General features: G+C 37.9%; 1 protein-coding gene across 1 annotated transcript; it reads right to left on the bottom strand.

Annotated features, from left to right (window-relative positions):
- Positions 1 to 770: 770 nt before the first annotated feature.
- Positions 771 to 17,693, bottom strand: LOC146478205 (gamma-aminobutyric acid receptor subunit alpha-2-like). Its single transcript, XM_085112454.1, has 9 exons — positions 17,402 to 17,693; positions 14,702 to 14,810; positions 13,814 to 13,902; positions 13,411 to 13,478; positions 11,874 to 12,094; positions 10,787 to 10,869; positions 9,318 to 9,446; positions 8,221 to 8,564; positions 771 to 2,653 (listed from the first exon to the last, which is right to left on the bottom strand). Exons 2-9 carry the CDS (start codon positions 14,776 to 14,778, stop codon positions 2,345 to 2,347), a joined length of 1,320 nt encoding a protein of 439 aa, XP_084968580.1. The 5' UTR covers positions 14,779 to 14,810; positions 17,402 to 17,693; the 3' UTR covers positions 771 to 2,344.
- Between the last annotated feature and the right edge of the window lie 977 nt (positions 17,694 to 18,670).

The raw sequence follows: 18,670 nt of genomic DNA, 5'->3' as shown, positions 1-18,670 counted from the left end.
ACAAGTGCTTTTTTTGGCATTTTCTCGGGGTAGTTTTCACTCTTGTAATAATAGTTTTTTTACCGAAGAGAGTATACCCTATACAACTGGCTGCAGAGAAATTCACTTATTCATCGGCACAATTTCCATCCGTCTACCCAAATGATCCCATAATCTCTTAATCGTTTCCGGTATCCCCATAGTTTCTAGAGAGAGGAACGGGCCCTTTGCAGCTAACGCTCACATGGTACAAAATCCACCATGCTGGAGAGCAAGTTGCGCACTGGGACACGCAAAACAACGAAAATTCAAGTTTGACTGGATGAATTCGCTTTGTTTTGGATGTCCTAGTGCGCAACTTGCTCTCCAGCACTGCGGATTCTATACCATTAGCTGCAAAGGGCCTATTAATAGCTGCTATTGCTTCACCTTAACGAGTATATCGCGAACTCACTAGAAGACCATGCAACTCCCAGTTTGCTCAGTTGAGAAAGGCACTGCAACGACATCACAGACCTCAAGTGTGAGAATCTCGTTCAAGCCAGGATTTTTGTCACTATCTTTCTTTCCACAACTGCTTATTGCGATGAATTTTACTTATTGATACTCTTCCTGTACAATCCAAACATATGCCATTTCATATATTTCATTTCCATCTTAACCCTTGATGATATAGGATGTCCATTTATTCCATATGCATCAGCAAGAACGTGTCCCACTCTGCCCTCCTTCAGCTCACAGTCATTTCGTAAGCACAAGGGGTTCAGTTTCTAAAGAAATTGATATGGAAATGAAAACGAATGCTTACTTTTATTAACTGCTCTAATGAGTTAATTGAGCTCCCGTAATGAGATTCGAGGAAGTTTTCTAACCAAATTACCTTTTGAACACGGTTGACAAAACCAGTTAGTATTTCATTATCAGTTCATTACTCTCACTTGCGTACCAATAAACGTTATATTTTTTAAAAGATCCACTGAAAAGTTAAAGCAGCAAAATATTACACTTTTGAAAATTGCAAGACCCTAGTTGCTTTCAAAAGAAGAAGAAGAAGAAGAAGAAGAAGAAACCAAAACGGAACAGACGGAAAGCAATAAATACGATGTCTGAATCCGCGTTTTCTTTTCGGCTTATTAGGATTCTAGGAGACGAGGCATTTCATGTAAGCTTACATGTAGCACTACTGGTGGCTTCACCTCACCCCTTCAGCAACAAAAGACCGTCCCAGCTTTCACGTAGAAAACAAAGTGAATAAGGAGTCCTTGGTACGATGCTAAGAGGATGAAGAAAAACTATTGGCTGCCTCACTGTCAGCAAAAGACAAATTTTAAGCCGGGCTAGTCTAATGGTTTAAATGTATTTTTTTTTCTGAGTTTAAGCCCCTTAGATTTTTTTTTAAAGATTTTATCTGGTTTAAAACCCCTAGACGTCTTCGTCAAAACCAACAAACGGTCATCCTATATGTCGCTGCATTCGTAGTGAATGATATGAGTTCTACTGCCTCCATATATTATATAGTTAAGAATTTCAAAAGGTCACTTTGAAATAATAACTGATGACTACCGCTTATCAACTTATATTTTACACCTTCCATATGTGATATATACTTAAGAATTTCAAAAGGCCACTCTGAAATAATAATAATTACAACTTATCATATTGTCATAGTTGTACTTTCCATACAAGCAAGGATATAATCAAATGTGCAGAACATTATGTACAGTAGCTCAATAAAATCTATAGCAATAAGGAAAATGTCATAAATGCAAAATTGGCAGATTAAAGTTGATAATGCGCTAGAAAGTGTCCATACAGTTTATGGCGCTCAGTTCTTCTGGGAGAGCGTTCCAGGCATAACCTGGGAGCCGCCACTGCAAAAGGCCTATCGCCAGGTGTATTCTTGATTTTAACAGCGGGGAAATTTAAAAGTAACACAATAACGTCGTTTATTTAACAATAATGATTCTATAACCAGAGAATCCCAAGTAATGAAGCTGAACACAGAGTACAATCCATTTGCCACTAACTAACTCAAATATCCCATCCCCCAATGACTGTCTGCTTTCTTGAGTCGCTCAATTACAGAAAGAACTTGCACTTTCAAAATCTCGCACAGTTTGTGTCTTCCCGCTGACATACAGTTCGAAACAAAATCTGTCAGTTAACACAAATCATAACATACTTAACACAAAATATGTTTAGCTTGAGTATCGTTTCAGATTCTCAAGTTAGTTAGCAATCAGTATCTTCCTCCCGGTAAAAAAAAAAGCGAAGACGTGTGGGAATTGCTCTCTTCACCTCCACTTTAATTGCCTTTCTATCCAAGATGGCGCCGTCAGTGCCGTGAAATTCCTTTGGTCATTTTCTAACTCGCCAGGATAAAGTAACACCAATAAACAACGTTAAATATTAGGAAACTGAGGGGAAACAAGCATCGCGAAATTTTGTCAATATAATCAGCACGGGTTCCTTCTTTTGCTTGCTGCTGGATTTTGTGGCTCAGAAACGAAGTATTCTCACAAACTGCTGCGTCAGCATGTGATGGGCAGCCATGGTTTAAAACATGGACTTCACTCGACTTATCGCTCTTGTTATCGACGGATACTCCGAATTGGCCTCCGTGAAATGACACCTTTGCTGCTGAAGGTGAATTTAAACTTGTGTGATCCTCACCCTATAAGAGGAAAGAAATAATAATTGAAAGTGCTAAACATTATTAAATATATATGTCGTTTAAGTTTGCCACTCTATAGTAATTCTTGTGACTTTTTTTTTTTCTTTTTTTTTATTGCACTCCAAGTCTTCTTGTAGACATCTCGACTAATCAGAAAACCCAAACTATAAGCTTAATGTTGTTTTTCTCGTTACGTTGGAGCAGTTACGCAATTAGAAAACCAGCCTAAATACCTTAAATAGTAAACAAAAGATGATAAAACCTTAAGAACAAGGACACTCAACGAGGAAATTTAAGCATAATACTTAAGTGTCATTGTCTGAGAAAGTGTTCCAGGGGCCAAAACTTGTGGTCAACCGATTTGGCTGAAACTTGGCACAGAAGTTGGTTGCCATGAGATATTTGAAAAGCCAATTTGGCTTACTTCTCTGACTTTAAGTTTTAGAGTTTCAGGGGGGGTCTCATTTTTTGCCCTATGAGCACAAAAAATCCAGCCTTTCAGGGGTCATTTTGAAAGTGCCATAAAACCCAACTGGTAAATTGTGCTGCCAAATGAATTTGACTATGAATATTACTATAATAGAGCTTTCATTTCATGTATGTAACTTTGCCCTCAAGGTATTGGACAGAGAGGAGCCTTGGACTAGAGTTAAGCCAAAATTAATGTCAAAATTACAACTCAAAATTGCCATTTTTCAAAAAATCAGTGTATCTACCTGCCTTCTTGTATAACATCCGTACCTAAACCGTTATTTACTTTAGTGACCCAATTATCAAAATCAGTTGAGAAAAATTTGGCTTATCACGGTTTGTTGAATTTTTTTCACAAACACTCCATGCCTCTATAAGGTCATGCAAAATGGAATTTTTGAGCATAATTCACGCCATAAAGAAACCAAATTGTTGACATGAAGCCCTTATTCTGTATTTGGTCGTGAAAATGATTATTAAAGCCAAATCAGTTTAATTGGTTAGAAATACTCTGATTCTTACCTTAGAATTGCTCTTAAAGGCCTTTGATTAGCACAACAAATACCCTGATTTAGCAAAACAAGGTTTAATTTGTACTTTGAAAACCTATTACCTATCAAACAGCACAAATGATGAAGGCCTTACCTCGATATAACGATCTTTCTAAACGATGCTTGAATTTTTCATTGATTAATATTCAGTTCCAAGTCATTATTCTTCTCCGTTGCTCCAAGCAAGGAAAGTCTCTATATTTTGTCAGGCCTGATTTTTATTATGATTACAAGATAAAGTTAGCTTAACGAAAACGGTCGTTAGCATATAATCTATGTCTGTTAACAGCCTGAACAGTTCTTGTAAATACCCACCAGTGAAGGAGCATGGCCATGCATACATAGATATATAAACTTACGTAGAGATATACGAGCTGCAGTTTATAGCAGTGCTGATGTGACCCGTTACTTCAGAGTCCTCTAGAGCGGAGTAAATGAAACCATCCGTCAAGAAGGAATGCACAGTTAGGAGAGCTCGATAGTAAAACAAAAAACTTGTGTTGCTAAATACAATAACCAAACGAGGCCAGGGCATTGACATGATGCAAAATCATTATTTTACTGGCCCGCCATTTTGGACATAGGAGAGAGTGGGGACCGGACCGAGGTTACGTTCTTCTTCCGTTTCGCAGCTATGTTTTATCAGGAGTAAGAAATTCAACGGTAATTTCACGATGGCACTTTGTTCCTTTGAAGGGGTAAGTGATCAGTGCGGTGCCACCGCATGGGCTCCGCACGAAACAGGAATGGTTCCTTTATTATCCTGCGAGAATGATATGACTGAATGGTTGAAGGAAAAGTACAAGGGGTCAGGTGCGTCTGGGGCAAGAGGAGAACCTGGTCATACCAAAGCAGCAGGTGATTCAAAATATCTGTTAGGGATCATACACGCGCACAAATGGCTTTTATCGCGATCCAGTAGACTCTTTTCTGTTGAAGAGAGACCACGATATCCAGCTTACGATATTGTCGTCTCAAATTGTTTGTTTATGACTGATTGAAGATTTCCCGAGGTAATTTACTTGATTCTTGCGATGAGAAACAAACATTCAACAAATTGTTCACAGGAAGGGCAAAGGGGTTGACTAAAACCCTAACTTTGAAAGGTAAGAGCGCAGTTATTTTATCGCAACAATCTCTATGACCAAAAACAACGATAAGAATAACTTCAAGTTGAAGGCTGTTTTTCGTCTACTCGCTCTGTTTGTTTACATTCAGCTTTACCTGTTCAGACGCTTATCACGCAATCACAATTCGAGCGTGAAACCCCACCGGTTTCCTATATTTGCCAGTTTCGTCTAAGATAAGAGAACTTGAAAAATCTTTGCAAACATGCTGCATCGAAGCTTTTCGATGAAATTGACATTTTGAGCGAGAAAATGTCTTGTTTCACGGATAACTTTCTTGGTAACAAAAATTATTCGGATACATTTTTTAATTAGTTATTTTAGTATGTAAATAGAGGCGGTATAATGTTAGGAATTTTACACCCAGTATAAAAGCTATCTCAGATTTATCGTTGTATTCTGAGCTCAACTAATTGATTAAACATTTTTTCTACAAGAATAGATGAATCACGATAAAAAGAAACTACATTCGATTTTGAGACGGTATTACCACTTGATAATGACACCATGACATACGTACAGAATGTTTTCCCGTATATGGACTCTCTGCTTCGCATCGTTAAGAAGCCCTTATATTGTCTCAAAATCTGCCGATTTGTTATGGGATTTGCCTGGAAGATTTGCTTTGATGCAGCATGTTTGCAAAGATTTTTCAAGTTCTCTTATCTTAGACGAAACTGGCAAATATAGGATTGCGTGATAAGCGTCTGAACAGGTAAAGCTGAATGTAAACAGACAGAGCGAGCAGACGAAAAACAGCCTTTAACTTCAACTTATTCTTATCGTTGTTTTTGGTCATAGAGATTGTTGCGATAAAATAACTGCGCTCTTACCTTTCAAAGTTAGGGTTTTAGTCAACCCCTTTGCCCTTCCTGTGAACAATTTGTTGAATGTTTGTTTCTCATCGCAAGAATCAAGTAAATTACCTCGGGAAATCTTCAATCAGTCATAAACAAACAATTTGAGACGACAATATCGTAAACTTGATATCGTGGTCTCTCTTCAACAGAAAAGAGTCTACTGGATCGCGATAAAAGCCATTTGTGCGCGTGTATGATCCCTAACAGATATTTTGAATCACCTGCTGCTTTGGTATGACCAGGTCCTCCTCTTGCCCCAGACGCACCTGACCCCTTGTACTTTTCCTTCAACCATTCAGTCATATCATTCTCGCAGGATAATAAAGGAACCATTCCTGTTTCGTGCAGAGCCCATGCGGTGGCACCGCACTGATCACTTACCCCTTCAAAGGAACAAAGTGCCATCGTGAAATTACCCTTGAATTTCTTACTCCTGATAACACATAGCCGCGAAACAGAAGAAGAACGTAACCTCGGTCCAGTCCCCACTCTCTCCTATGTCCAAAATGGCGGGCCAGTTGATTTTGCATCATGTCGATGCCCTGGCCTCGTTTGGTTATTGTATTTAGCAACACAAGTTTTTTGTTTTACTATCGAGCTCTCCTAACTGTGCATTCCTTCTTGACGGATGGTTTCATTTACTCCGCTCTAGAGGACTCTGAAGTAACGGGTCACATCAGCACTGCTATAAACTGCAGCTCGTATATCTCTACGTAAGTTTATATATCTATGTATGCATGGCCATGCTCCTTCACTGGTGGGTATTTACAAGAACTGTTCAGGCTGTTAACAGACATAGATTATATGCTAACGAACGTTTTCGTTAAGCTAACTTTATCTTGTAATCATAATAAAAATCAGGCCTGACAAAATATAGAGACTTTCCTTGCTTGGAGCAACGGAGAAGAATAATGACTTGGAACTGAATATTAATCAATGAAAAATTCAAGCATCGTTTAGAAAGATCGTTATATCGAGGTAAGGCCTTCATCATTTGTGCTGTTTGATAGGTAATAGGTTTTCAAAGTACAAATTTAACCTTGTTATGCTAAATCAGGGTATTTGTTGTGCTAATCAAAGGCCTTTAAGAGCAATTCTAAGGTTAGAATCAGAGTATTTCTAAACAATTAAACTGATTTTGCTTTAGCAATTCATTTTCACGACCAAATACAGAATAAGGGCTTCATGTCAACAATTTGGTTTCTTTATGGCATGAATTATGCTCAAAAATTCCATTTTGCATGACCTTATAGAGGCATGGAGTGTTTGTGAAAAAAATTCAACAAACTGTGATAAGCCAAATTTTTCTCAACTGATTTTGATAATTGGGTCACTAAAGTAAATAATGGTTTAGGTACGGATGTTATGCAAGAAGGCAGGTAGATACACTGATTTTTTGAAAAATGGCAATTTTGAGTTGTAATTTTGACATTAATTTTGGCTTAACTCTAGCCCCAGGCTCCTCTCTGTCCAATACCTTGAGGGCAAAGTTACATGCATGAAATGAAAGCTCTATTATAGTAATATTCATAGTCAAATTCATTTGGCAGCACAAATTTACCAGTTGGGTTTTATGGCACTTTCAAAATGACCCCTGAAAGGCTGGATTTTTTGTGCTCAAAGGGCAAAAAATGAGACCCCCCCTGAAACTCTAAAACTTAAAGTCAGAGAAGTAAGCCAAATTGGCTTTTCAAATATCTCATGGCAACCAACTTCTGTGCCAAGTTTCAGCCAAATCGGTTGACCACAAGTTTTGGCCCCTGGAACACTTTCTCAGACAATGACACTTAATAGGTTGTCTCCTGTATCCACAGATCGTGTTGTGTCCTTTTGAAGACGCATTTGAGTAAGCTAATACAGATTGATGCTATATTTTAATTTAGCTAAAAATTTATAGGTTCCTGAACGTTTTAGGCAACGGATTTTTATTAACTGTTTTACTGAAATACTAGCTGTCATTTTTTTTTCTCGAAATTAAAGGAATTAGTTTTCCAGCGTTACGAAGTGTTTGAGATGACATTGTGCCGAAGGATTCTTTAGATTTTCCTCATAACTAAATCTGAAGTGAGCTGTTGGGTGCCCTTGTAACAAGGGGTGTATGTTTTGTTGTAAGTAAAAACAAATTTTTCGCCTTGTTTTGATTTGCGTGAGATTCAGATTTTTTCAGATTTTTTTTTATTCATGCACTATTTCAAAAGTTTACTACTAAAGGAAATTACAATACATCACAAAAGTAACGTAAAGACAACATTAAATTACATAAATATCAAAGGTAAAACGTGTGCAGTGACAAAAGGCTTTCGAGTTGGTCACTGCCACGTGCAGCTAACTGGCATATAACGTGCAACTAGCCAGTAGAACAGAACAAAAGACAAGAATAACAAGAGTGCATAGAATAGAATCATGAACAGAATCATAGAAATCATTGTAAATCGTCACTGATGCAATTTACGTCCGATTTATAATTTAGATTTTTGCGCCTTTGGAGTATTATTTGTATTTACAGTCGTGTAAACTGATTCTTAATCTCAGCTTTGCAGAAAAATGCATTTCCAAACCTTCATATAATCTCTCCCTGAATTCTCTTTCAGCCAGACCAAGAACACGATTATGCATTCGACCAAGCACAAGGACGCAAATGTAAATGACACCAGCAGATACCAGTCTAGTGCCTTTGCATAGCTTACTCTTGGCATGAAACCATTAAGAGATCCGAGAAGAAACATTATAGTTAGAATGGTAGTAATTCCCAATGCCATCCTGTTTCCCATGTCATTTTTGTCCATCCAGAAGACAATCCAGCTTAGGGCGACGACGAACATGTCCGGGAAGTAAACTTGAATGAGGTAGAAGCCGATACGGCGCTTGAAGAAGTACGTCACTGTGATTGTGGAGAAGTTTCCTGAAATTTAGGAAAATCATTATTATTATTATAACTATTATTATTATTATTATTATTATTATTATTATTATAACTATTATTATTATTATTATTATTATTATTATTATTTGTTTTGTCAAATTATAAGATATCAACACGCGATGATATTAGAACTGCATTTGAAGAAATTAATTGAAAAGTTTCCATTCAACTTCTTTTCCTATTACAGTGAATGCAGCGTTACGACACAATACAATGCCTTTTATGCCTTCTCTTTCGTTTCAGAATTTTTCTTCATCGATACAATTTCTCGAGAATTCACGCGAAAAATAAAAATACCTCAAGATGTTTCTAATGCAAGACTTCAAAAAAAAAAAACTGAATCAAAATTTAATTTGTGTTCTTATTAAAACTGGAATTGGAATTTGGCAATGTTGGTTTTTGAGGAGAGGGAAACACCGGAGTACCCAGAGAAAACTTCTCGGAGCAGGGATGAGAACCAACAATAAACTCAACCCACATGACTCCAAGTCCGAGAATCGAACCCTAGCCACATTGGTGAGAGGCGAGTGCTCTCACCACTGCGCCATCCCTGCCCGCGTATACTACGCGTACATTGTGAAAAATACTTTTTAATGTCAGCATATTGTAAATGTAAACAAACAGTTTTATCTCCTCCGATGAACAGAATAAATAAATAAAAAAATAAAACAAACGTTAGCATATACTCTATTTGTTCCACAGAAACCACTGAAACCTCTTATAATAAGGCACCTATTGCGAAGCTCTCCACTGACGTTGAAAGAGAAGCCTTCCGATAGTCGAACTGCGCCATCAGTGCCGTCTCAACTTTTACTACGTCGTATTTCCATTTATAAATGATTTCGTCCATTGAATAAGCATCTAGCACAAAAGGAAACATGTTAATAAAACATCTATAACCATTTCATTGACACTATTTAGGTTATGCAACTTCTGCTTCCGCAAGTAAACATTACGCCTAAATTGTTAATATTTCTTATCATTACTTTTCTCGCGTTATCTTAATACTTGGCATAGCATCTTCCTCGAGACGAGAAGAAAAATGAAACATAAAAGCAAAAAACAAAGAATTGAAGTATTTACCACATTCAAGCAGCAATTATTGACTGATGTTTCGTTTGATTTTGATTTTGATCTGTCTGTTCTATGCTTATTAGTTAGACGCGAGGATTATTCATTTGTCCAGAAGTCTTCTGTCATCTGCAGTTCTCATCCAGGCACATACAGCCTGTCTTGAATACACCTAAAAAAGCTACCCGTCTCCGATGTGAAAACGGTCATAAACCCTATGCAAAAATGGCTGATATTTTAGTATTCTTTTGTTTGCATTCAAATTAGCCTCACTAACCTCGTTCTTGAGTTCAAAAATCAAATTAATATTTCACCGTGAACGAGGCTAGTGAGGCTAATTTGAATGCAGACAAAAGAATATTAAATTGTCAGCAATTTTTGCATAGGGCCTATACAATTGGTAAGAATGGCTTACAAGGCTTCAGAAGTGTGTAGCTAAGGGCCCATTTACATGAGAACTTTCGACCCAGTTTCTGGTCATCTCCCTGTTGTTGTTTTCACCGCTTCGTACCGGGATGACTGCTTTCTAGTTCGAAGCATTGGGATAAAACTGTCCTCTAAGTATGAAACGCGACAAAAAAAAAATCATTTAAACAATCCTCCTAAGGTGAAAGCTTCCTGTAAAAAATGTTTAACGTTCTGCCTGAAACTCCACGATATTTTCAGTTTTCATAAAATATTTTCGCTATTCCTAGGAAGAAGAATGCCATTTAATATTCTTCTAATTTTCTGCACTCAGAGAAACTATGTTATGAAAAACAAGATAGTAAGAGTTTGCGTCAATTAAGTTGTTCGTGTTAATTTTTCAAGCGGTGTCCATTTTGAATTATTTAGGCGAAGTCGATTATCATAGGCCAGATACCGATTTCCCTCGAGCAACCGATCGAGACTTTTATTTTTTTTTCGGCGAATGATCAGAACAGTTTCTATAGGATAATACTCTTTCCCATGCATTCCTTACGATGGTCGACTATACTTTGTGAAACAACCGCCTCTTGCAGGAAAGAAAAAAATAGACGGGGAGAACAACAAAGGCAACCAGACGTTGATTTGGAATTTTTGTTTTCCTTATGGGTATGAGAGCCCCCTATCTATTTCTGTTCTAATGTACTACATGTAGATTTACATACAGCTTCCAATTTTCAGAGAGCATTCTTGGGCGTCGAAAGGAAAATGACGAAGATCCATTGCACAAGATGCTAAGAACGTCACCCTGAAATGCAACATGAATTGCTCGTCAAAATAGCAGAATAATTAACAAAAATTTGAAATAATAAAACAACATTTTTAAGACTGCAAGAAATGTTTCGAGAGTCATCTTCAGTCTGAGATGGTACATTATGTCATCGATCTTACAGATGACAAATATACGATGTCGAATCTTGTCTTGAAGTTGAAAGATGTTTATTTCTCAAATAGATTGCTCATAAAACCCAATACTCACAAAAAGACAACAAAACTTCATCCCCCACCCCCCTCTCCCTTTGGCACCCTCATTCAAAATGGTTTGCTGTGCTGTGCTGTAATTAATTAAGTTATCACCCACATGATATGAAGTCGCTCAAACAATTAGGTTAGTAATATTACACAATTTCATGTGCGCTTATGTCATTTAAACGTTGTCGGACACTAGACCGAAAGATAACATTAGGTAGCTGCAAATCTTTGGAAATTCGGCTTATGGGTTAAAATACCAGAAATATTTCCCTATGTGATTTATTTTCTGTTAGGGTTAGCCGCAGTTGAGTTTGTTAAATTTATTATTAAATACCCATATCACCTTGAGGTCTGATTGTAGGCTTTCCGACGAGGTTAATTGAAATAGCTGCATGCACAACGGACGAGGTATTAAAAGGAAAGTCTGATATGTAGGCATGTCAAAGAAATCACTGTTGTTCCTGTTAGTAACAGTCTATTTGACGTCCACCAAATGTACGCAATTTGCCGATTGTCTATTAAGTCAGACACAGTCCAAACAATCTGCGTTTTGCTGAAGTCAGGTGCGTAAATCATGTTGAATACGGTGGGCCATTTGATTAGAAATGTCCGTCCCATAGCAAAAAAAAAAAAAAAAAAGAAAGAAAGAAAGAAAGAATTTTCAAGTTAAAATGTCGAACTCCCTGGGTTTGCCCGATTACTCTCCCCTCCCCCCCCACCCCCACCTCCCAAGGAAACCACTGACTGGTACAATAATCTTAATAGTACTGAATCGCAGACCCTCTCGTGTAGAAAATGTTGCCTTGCTTGTCAATGGAAACTTTGCTATGTATTGCAGAATCAGGAAGCATTAAGTTCGTCTCGCGTGCATTGTAGCAAAAAGGGTCTGGTAACCATAGTCGCTTGATATTCTCTCCTTTTATGGTTATGGTTGTATTCATCTTTCCAGCTAGTCTTCCATCCTTCCACTGCTGTCGCAAATAACCAAAAACCTTAAATTCCTGCAAAAGAAACGGTAGGCTTACTCTCACTTTATATTCCTAATATACCTTAAATTGCTGCAAAAGGACAGCATTGAAGGTGATTCTAACTTTTGCTCTTGTAAAACATTAATCTGTTTAAACAAAAGTATGACCATTCAAATGCTATCTGTTATATTAGAGGTATCGAATGGTCTTTTCGAGCATTGGCGAGCATGCGAGCAGTATGTTTAATTTTTGTGAGCACGAGCAGTTGACAAATTTTTCTTGCGAGCAGCGAGCACTTTAGAAAATACAGATGGCGAGCAGCGAACACTTCGAGTGCTTCGTAAATTTTCCGCTAGCCGGAATCATGATCTCTCTTTTATTTAAAATAGGATACGTTGTTTTGCGCCAAGTAATAGCTAATAATCTGGCTGACACCTCCAAAACAGAACAATAGTTACAGGCTGAACTCAGTTGAAGAAAGACTGAAGCCAGAGGTAAGGATGTTTCAACCTTTTTGTTCTTAACCATATCAGTACTAATTTATCGTTTATCTATGTATAAATAATAACTACAAAGGAGGATTAACGAAATTTCGAGCAATCGAGCATATGTTAACGAGAATGCGAGCATGCGAGCAGTTGCAAAACATTTTGCGAGCACGAGCAAGCGAGCACCCGTGTAATTTTTGCGAGCAATTCGAGCAGAGGCCAAATTTTGCGAGCACTTTTAAATTGAATGAGACCATTCGATACCCTTTATATTGTCCGCAAAGTTTTTTATAACTTTTACGTCTGTGAAGGGAACCCTTAAAGGGTAAAAAATTCAAAAAAAACAAAAAACGAAAAGCTACGTGAAAAAACTTTTCTATGCTACTTGGTATTCATATTATTTTAATTTCTAACTCAAATTGTGCTATTTGCCTATAAATTTGAAGGATCGATATTTTTTCTCGAAATCGGAACCAAGGTTAGGAAAATATATTACTATCGCAAACCAGAGGATAGGTCCTGATTTGTTACCAAAACTCTGGGATCGAATCAGTTCATCTGGAGTAAAGTGAATAATAGACCAATCTCTATATATTAAAATTCTAGCTTGGTTACGAGATTTAAGGGAATAAAACAATTCAATTCATCTCTGAACCTCAATGTAATAATTTCTGTTGTTTTATTCTCGTAAGCCTCGTTGCTTAGCTAGAATTTTAATGTATCGAAATTGGTCTATTTGGGTTAGATATTCAATGGTTTAGTAAATACTAAAACAATCATTTACCCCATGCTCGGTTAAAAAGGTAGATATTTATCCACTACCCACCTCAACAGATTTCTGATTGTTAATTACTGACTTACCATGTCTGCTTCTTCTATATTCCCAAACGATTCAACATAAAGGTCTGCCAACACCTCTGTTGGACGAACTACGGGTGAAATTGTTAAAAATTAATTCAATGCTTCGACTATTGACCAAAAGAAAAAAAAACACTCTTTTAGAAATGCCTTTAGCGGCTCCGGGCCTTCGCTAAAGTGGGAACAGAATCAAAGGCGAGGCAGAGTAAAAATGTTTAGATGATTTCAAGAAAATTATCGGCTGGTTCGCCTTCGCTCGTCAATCGATGGACTCTGATTTCGGAACAAGATGGTTTGTTCTCACCCAAAGGGTAAATTAACTCAAGTTTAGATGAAGGCTTTGACAGCGATAACATAACAATCAAGATCTGATTATAATAATAAACAAATGACGTATTCATCCCACCTCCAAAATCAGGTCGTATTACTTGGTCGTAATCAGAAAATAACGTCGACACGATAGATGTTGACTTGCCAGTTTCTGTGGGTGAAACGCTGATGACACAAAAGCAACAAAACTTAGTCGAGTAGTAAGATCATTACTAGACATGTTTGGAACAAAGGACAGCTGGCTAGCACAATTATAAATATACTACCATATTCCGTTCAATTGCTTATATGCCACATATCGACATTTAAATCAGTCAGTCAGTCAGCCAATCTTTCAGTCGGTCGGTCGGTCAATCGGTTAGTCAGTCAGTCAGTCAGTCAGTCAGTCAGTAAGTCAATCAGTCAGTCAGTCAGCCAGTCATTCAGTCGGTCGGTTGGTCTGGCGGTCGAACAGGCAGTCAGTCAGCCAGTCAGTCGGTCAGTCGGTCAGTTATTCAGTTGGTTGGTCAGTCGGTCGGTCGAACAGGCAGTCAGTCAGCCAGTCAGTCGGTCTGTTGGTCGGTCGATCGGTCGGCCGGTCAGCCAGCCAGTCAGTCAGTGAGCCAGCCAGTTAGCCTGTCAATCGGTCGGTCGGTAGGTCGGTCAGTCGGTCAGTCGGTCGGTTAGTCAGTCAGTCAGTCAGTCAGTCAGTCAGCCAGACAGCCAGTCATTCAGTTGGTTTGTCAGTTGGTCGGTCGGACAGGCAGTCAGTCAGCCAGTCACCCAGTCAGCCAGTCAGTCGGTCAGTCGGTCGGTCGGTCTATGAGTCCGTCTGTTAGTCCGTCCATCAGTCACTCAGTCAGTCAGTCAGTCAATCAGTCAGTCACAAAGTCAGCCATTCAACCATTCCTTAAATTGAATTTTTCAACCCTTTGTAATTAGTCAGTAGTCAAAAATGTTCACAACTGTAGTTATTTTCGCTTACCATCTTGAGTGAATCATGAACGTGAATAGAGGAACGATAACTTTGCTGTAGCCCAAAATACCAGCCCAAAGTGCCATATTAGTCCTTAAGCTCGGGCAAAGGCAAATATCTGTGTTCCAATAACACATACATTACAATCAATTAAAGAAAAATCTAAGTTTTCTAACTTTATTATTTTTCACGATCGCCGGGCAAAGAAACATTGCAAACGTTGCATTTTTCAATGTAATCACGCAGAGTGAAGTTCGCTGGCAAACACATGAAAAAAAGTGTCTGCCCAATCATGGCCACAATTCAAAAGGACTATAGACTCAACAGCGTTCTCAACAAATAATACACTCTATCAGAGGCCCAGGAGCCAGATTCACGAGGTCTTCCTAAGTTAAGATATATCCATTGCTTCATGATTGAAGTCTATTGTTGGATTAACAGTGGCCTATAGTTAAGAAACAATGCTTGAAATATATCTTAACTCTGGAGGGCTTTGTCAGTGAATCTGGCCCTAGAGCCATTAAACGAAACGCCTTCTAAACAAATGCAGAAAAACCCGGGTCAATGTTTGGTTGGGGAGCGCGATTTTTTTTTCTTAATTTCAATAACGCAACAAGAAAAAACAATGAATTTTATAGTACAACACTATAACTACTAAACAACAGGCTGGTACAATGTGCTATTTTCACAGACCCCATTTTCAATCTTCTTAACTGAGGAGGAGCGATGCCAATACTAGTTTTACTGATTGTTCTAAAATTAAAAAAAATCGCACAACCTTCTCGTACAGTTCGTGATGTTTGGAAACTCCTCAAATTGCGCGAGCTCAAGGTCTCTTACCTTGGTTCCGAGAACTTTCAATACATTACTTATACTAATTAATCACGTATCACACGAAATGGTCATGTCTTCAGCTGAGACACGTCAAATATTGACCCAGGTTTGTATGCTTTTTTTGTTTTAGTTGCTTTTTCTTCTACGTTCTAAAATATGCTTTCATTGGAAACTGCAAAACGATTCCCCGCCATTTTGTTTTGTTTTTTTGGTTGACATGTAAAGTTTGTCATGTTTGACTGTTCCCACGCACCATTGCCATGGAAATATAATGGGTGCTCCTACGGAGTATAATGTTCAAATAGAAGAAAGATCCTCGCAGTTACTACGCAACTGAAGTAGTTGCGAAAAGAAAGCCTGAAAAGTAGTACAATGTGGTGTTAAATGTGCTTCTCTCGACCAACCAGAAATTAGTAATTTGGTGAGTGTACTATAAAGTTGGTCATATATTTAAAGTGAAGTCAATTTTTCTGATCGTTCTGGAAACGTTTTTAATTAGCATTTATAAGAGTTCTATATTGCTTAATTATTAACGTTTTGATAATTACCTGACATTTTTACACGTAAATACAAATTGCTTTTATGTATTATTTGATATTGCGACAGCCCCGTTTATTATATATTTGATGCAACATATATTATGAAAATTCGATATCATTATTTCCGACAGGAAACGCGACAACTTCCATTACGATAGGTATCCAAAAGTATTCAAAACTGGGTGCCTGCTTCAGTTGTCGCCTGTGTGGCAGGCGTGTGGAAAATTTTGGGCGAGGGTGACACGCGCGCCGTACATATTTTTCCTACACCTGCCGCGTAGGCTACTTCAGTTGTCAGTTGTTTGAAATCCTTGACGTTTTCTTTGGTATAATCGAAGAAATAATTTTGCAAGAATTTTCAACAGAACACTAATTCGCGGTTAAATCCTGCTGTCATAGATGAACAAATCAATCGCCTCGAGTATCAGGGGAAGGAAAATTATTTTTTTGCGAGCCACCAACGAGCGTGAGAAACTCAAGGCTAGCAGATGCTGTGGCAGAAACAGTCTTCGTATAGGAATCTAAATAGTGTTGTGGCGATCGACTAACCGGAGGAAGTCAATTGCTTAACGCTCCGCCTGCCTGCCGATTGGAAGTGAGCTTGATAATAACATAACCATTTGCACTAGCTGGAGTGAGGATATTTTGCCTAAATATTCGAATAGTATACATTGCAGGCAATACAGTACTACTCAAACGAACTATCATTGCATGTGCGTGCGCTGGTCCATTTTCATTAACTCCGCGCACGTACACCATTTTTATCACCAACGTTTGACAGCTGACGATGGGCTGCAGGTAATATTTCCTAGGGGACTATTATTAATAAAAAACAGTGCGGTGTGTTCCGTCAGGAAACTGATTCGGCTAGCTGATAACTCTACCACAATATCGTAATAACGTATATTACACATAATTAAACCTTAGACATGAATACGAAAAAAAAAAAAAAAATACAGCGCCAGTAAGGTCTGACTTAGGAAAGTGTTCGCCGTTTCTAAATGAAAATTATATGAGTTCATACCTACAATATGAACAGATAACATAAAATATATCTGACCGATATATATTTAAGCCTCAATTTACAAACCGAAATACTATTCTTTGACGAATTATGTTTATAAACCGGAGTTTGGAGAAAATTGTAAATGGTTCAAATATTCATTGTCAGGGTATTGTCTCCTAGCGTTGCGACCTATTTCATGAGCTAACATTAATTGTTTCGAAATATCTTTCACGGCAACATAGAAAACCCCGCTGTAAAAGCCAAAGCATTGCATTTTAGATATTTTTTACTATAGAAAACTACTTCAACGAAAATTGCATACTGACTCACCTTGATCTTAATATAAGCTTCAACGAGAAGTAAGTAGATCTGATAAGTGGAACTGAAGCGCCGTGAATTTGAATATTTATGCAAGGCATTGAAACAAAATGATGAAATTTGCAGTGTCAGTCAGACAGGCATTAAAAATGAATAAACAGCTAACTTATGCTGCCAAGAAACGTTGGCTGAAAACATTACAAACAACGATAATATGCTATCAAAAACAAACAGTTTGGCTGTTTTTTGGAATGTGCATTTTTTGACAAATAGCGCAGATGTTGTTTTCTTTCTCGCACAATTTTCGTGAAATTGATGTTGTTTATACATTGTAACAGACTGCCGTGAGTGAAACCACTAGAGAAACATAAATTTATACCTCAAATTTTACTGGCTGATACAAGTAACCTTTTAGTACCTAATGAATTTACTTAGAAGTGGACAATGCCGGAATATTTGCAAGCGTTTTGAAAATTTGGTGGTGTTAAGGTGTCTGATTTTCTATCACACAAAGGTAGCCCTCGTAGCAGTTGTTTCCGTTCCCTTTAAGCCAAGCGGGGAAAGCACGGAAGACGCGCGAGGGCATTGGGTAAAAAGAGCAAAAATGTGGGAGCGGGAGAGAGGGGCGGGGAGGAAAAGGAATTTCCTTTCCTTCCGTAACCCTCCCCCCGCTCAAACTTTCTTTGCTCCTTTTTATCCAATGCCCTCGCGCGTTTTTCGTACTTGCCTTGCTTGGCTTAAAAGACACGGAAACGACTGCTACGTTGGCTGCACAAAGGAAAAGCGAATATTTGTCAATTCAAGAGAAGCCCTTGATCTACTTGGTTGGGATACATTAGAAAAAAAGGCGAAGATGTCATCGCCTATTTTTAGTTTTTAAGTCCTTGAATGGTCTGATTGATTGGAATTTTAATTTTAGTCATTTTAAAGACATTCATGATTATAACACTCGTTTTAGTAATAATATTTGTAAACCACAATCAAAGCGCTCATGGGGACAGCATCGTTTTATTTGTCATGCGGTAGATGACTGGAACGCTCTCCCAGACGGCATTAATTAGGAACATTTCCATTTGTTTTTCAGTTTTTAGACGTCTTATTAGAAACATGTTGACTCTCTTATCGATCCTACTTTTTTTACTCTTTATTTTTAGATAGCTACATTTGTAATTTCTTTTTTTTTTATTATTATTATTATTATTTTGTATTCTTACGTTAGATTTATGCAGGGCCTCACTGAAAACCACATTTTGTGACGTGGGATCCTGTTGAAATATCTTA

Source organism: Pavona decussata, unplaced genomic scaffold (genome assembly GCF_977016875.1).
Source record: "Pavona decussata unplaced genomic scaffold, jaPavDecu1.1 SCAFFOLD_65, whole genome shotgun sequence".
Taxonomy (NCBI): domain Eukaryota; kingdom Metazoa; phylum Cnidaria; class Anthozoa; order Scleractinia; family Agariciidae; genus Pavona; species Pavona decussata.
The sequence above is the reverse complement of the archived record's forward strand: the minus strand, read 5'-3'. Positions and strand labels throughout refer to the sequence as shown.

Bases quoted from the DNA above. Each gene is read 5' to 3' on its own strand.
- LOC146478205 (XM_085112454.1), bottom strand. From the start codon at position 14,778: ATGGCACTTTGGGCTGGTATTTTGGGCTACAGCAAAGTTATCGTTCCT. The intron at 13,903-14,701 runs GTAAGCGAAAAT...TTGTGTCATCAG, and splicing joins TTCATGATTCACTCAAGATG to CGTTTCACCCACAGAAACTG. The intron at 8,565-9,317 runs GTGCCTTATTAT...CCTAAATTTCAG, and splicing joins AGTGGAGAGCTTCGCAATAG to GAAACTTCTCCACAATCACA.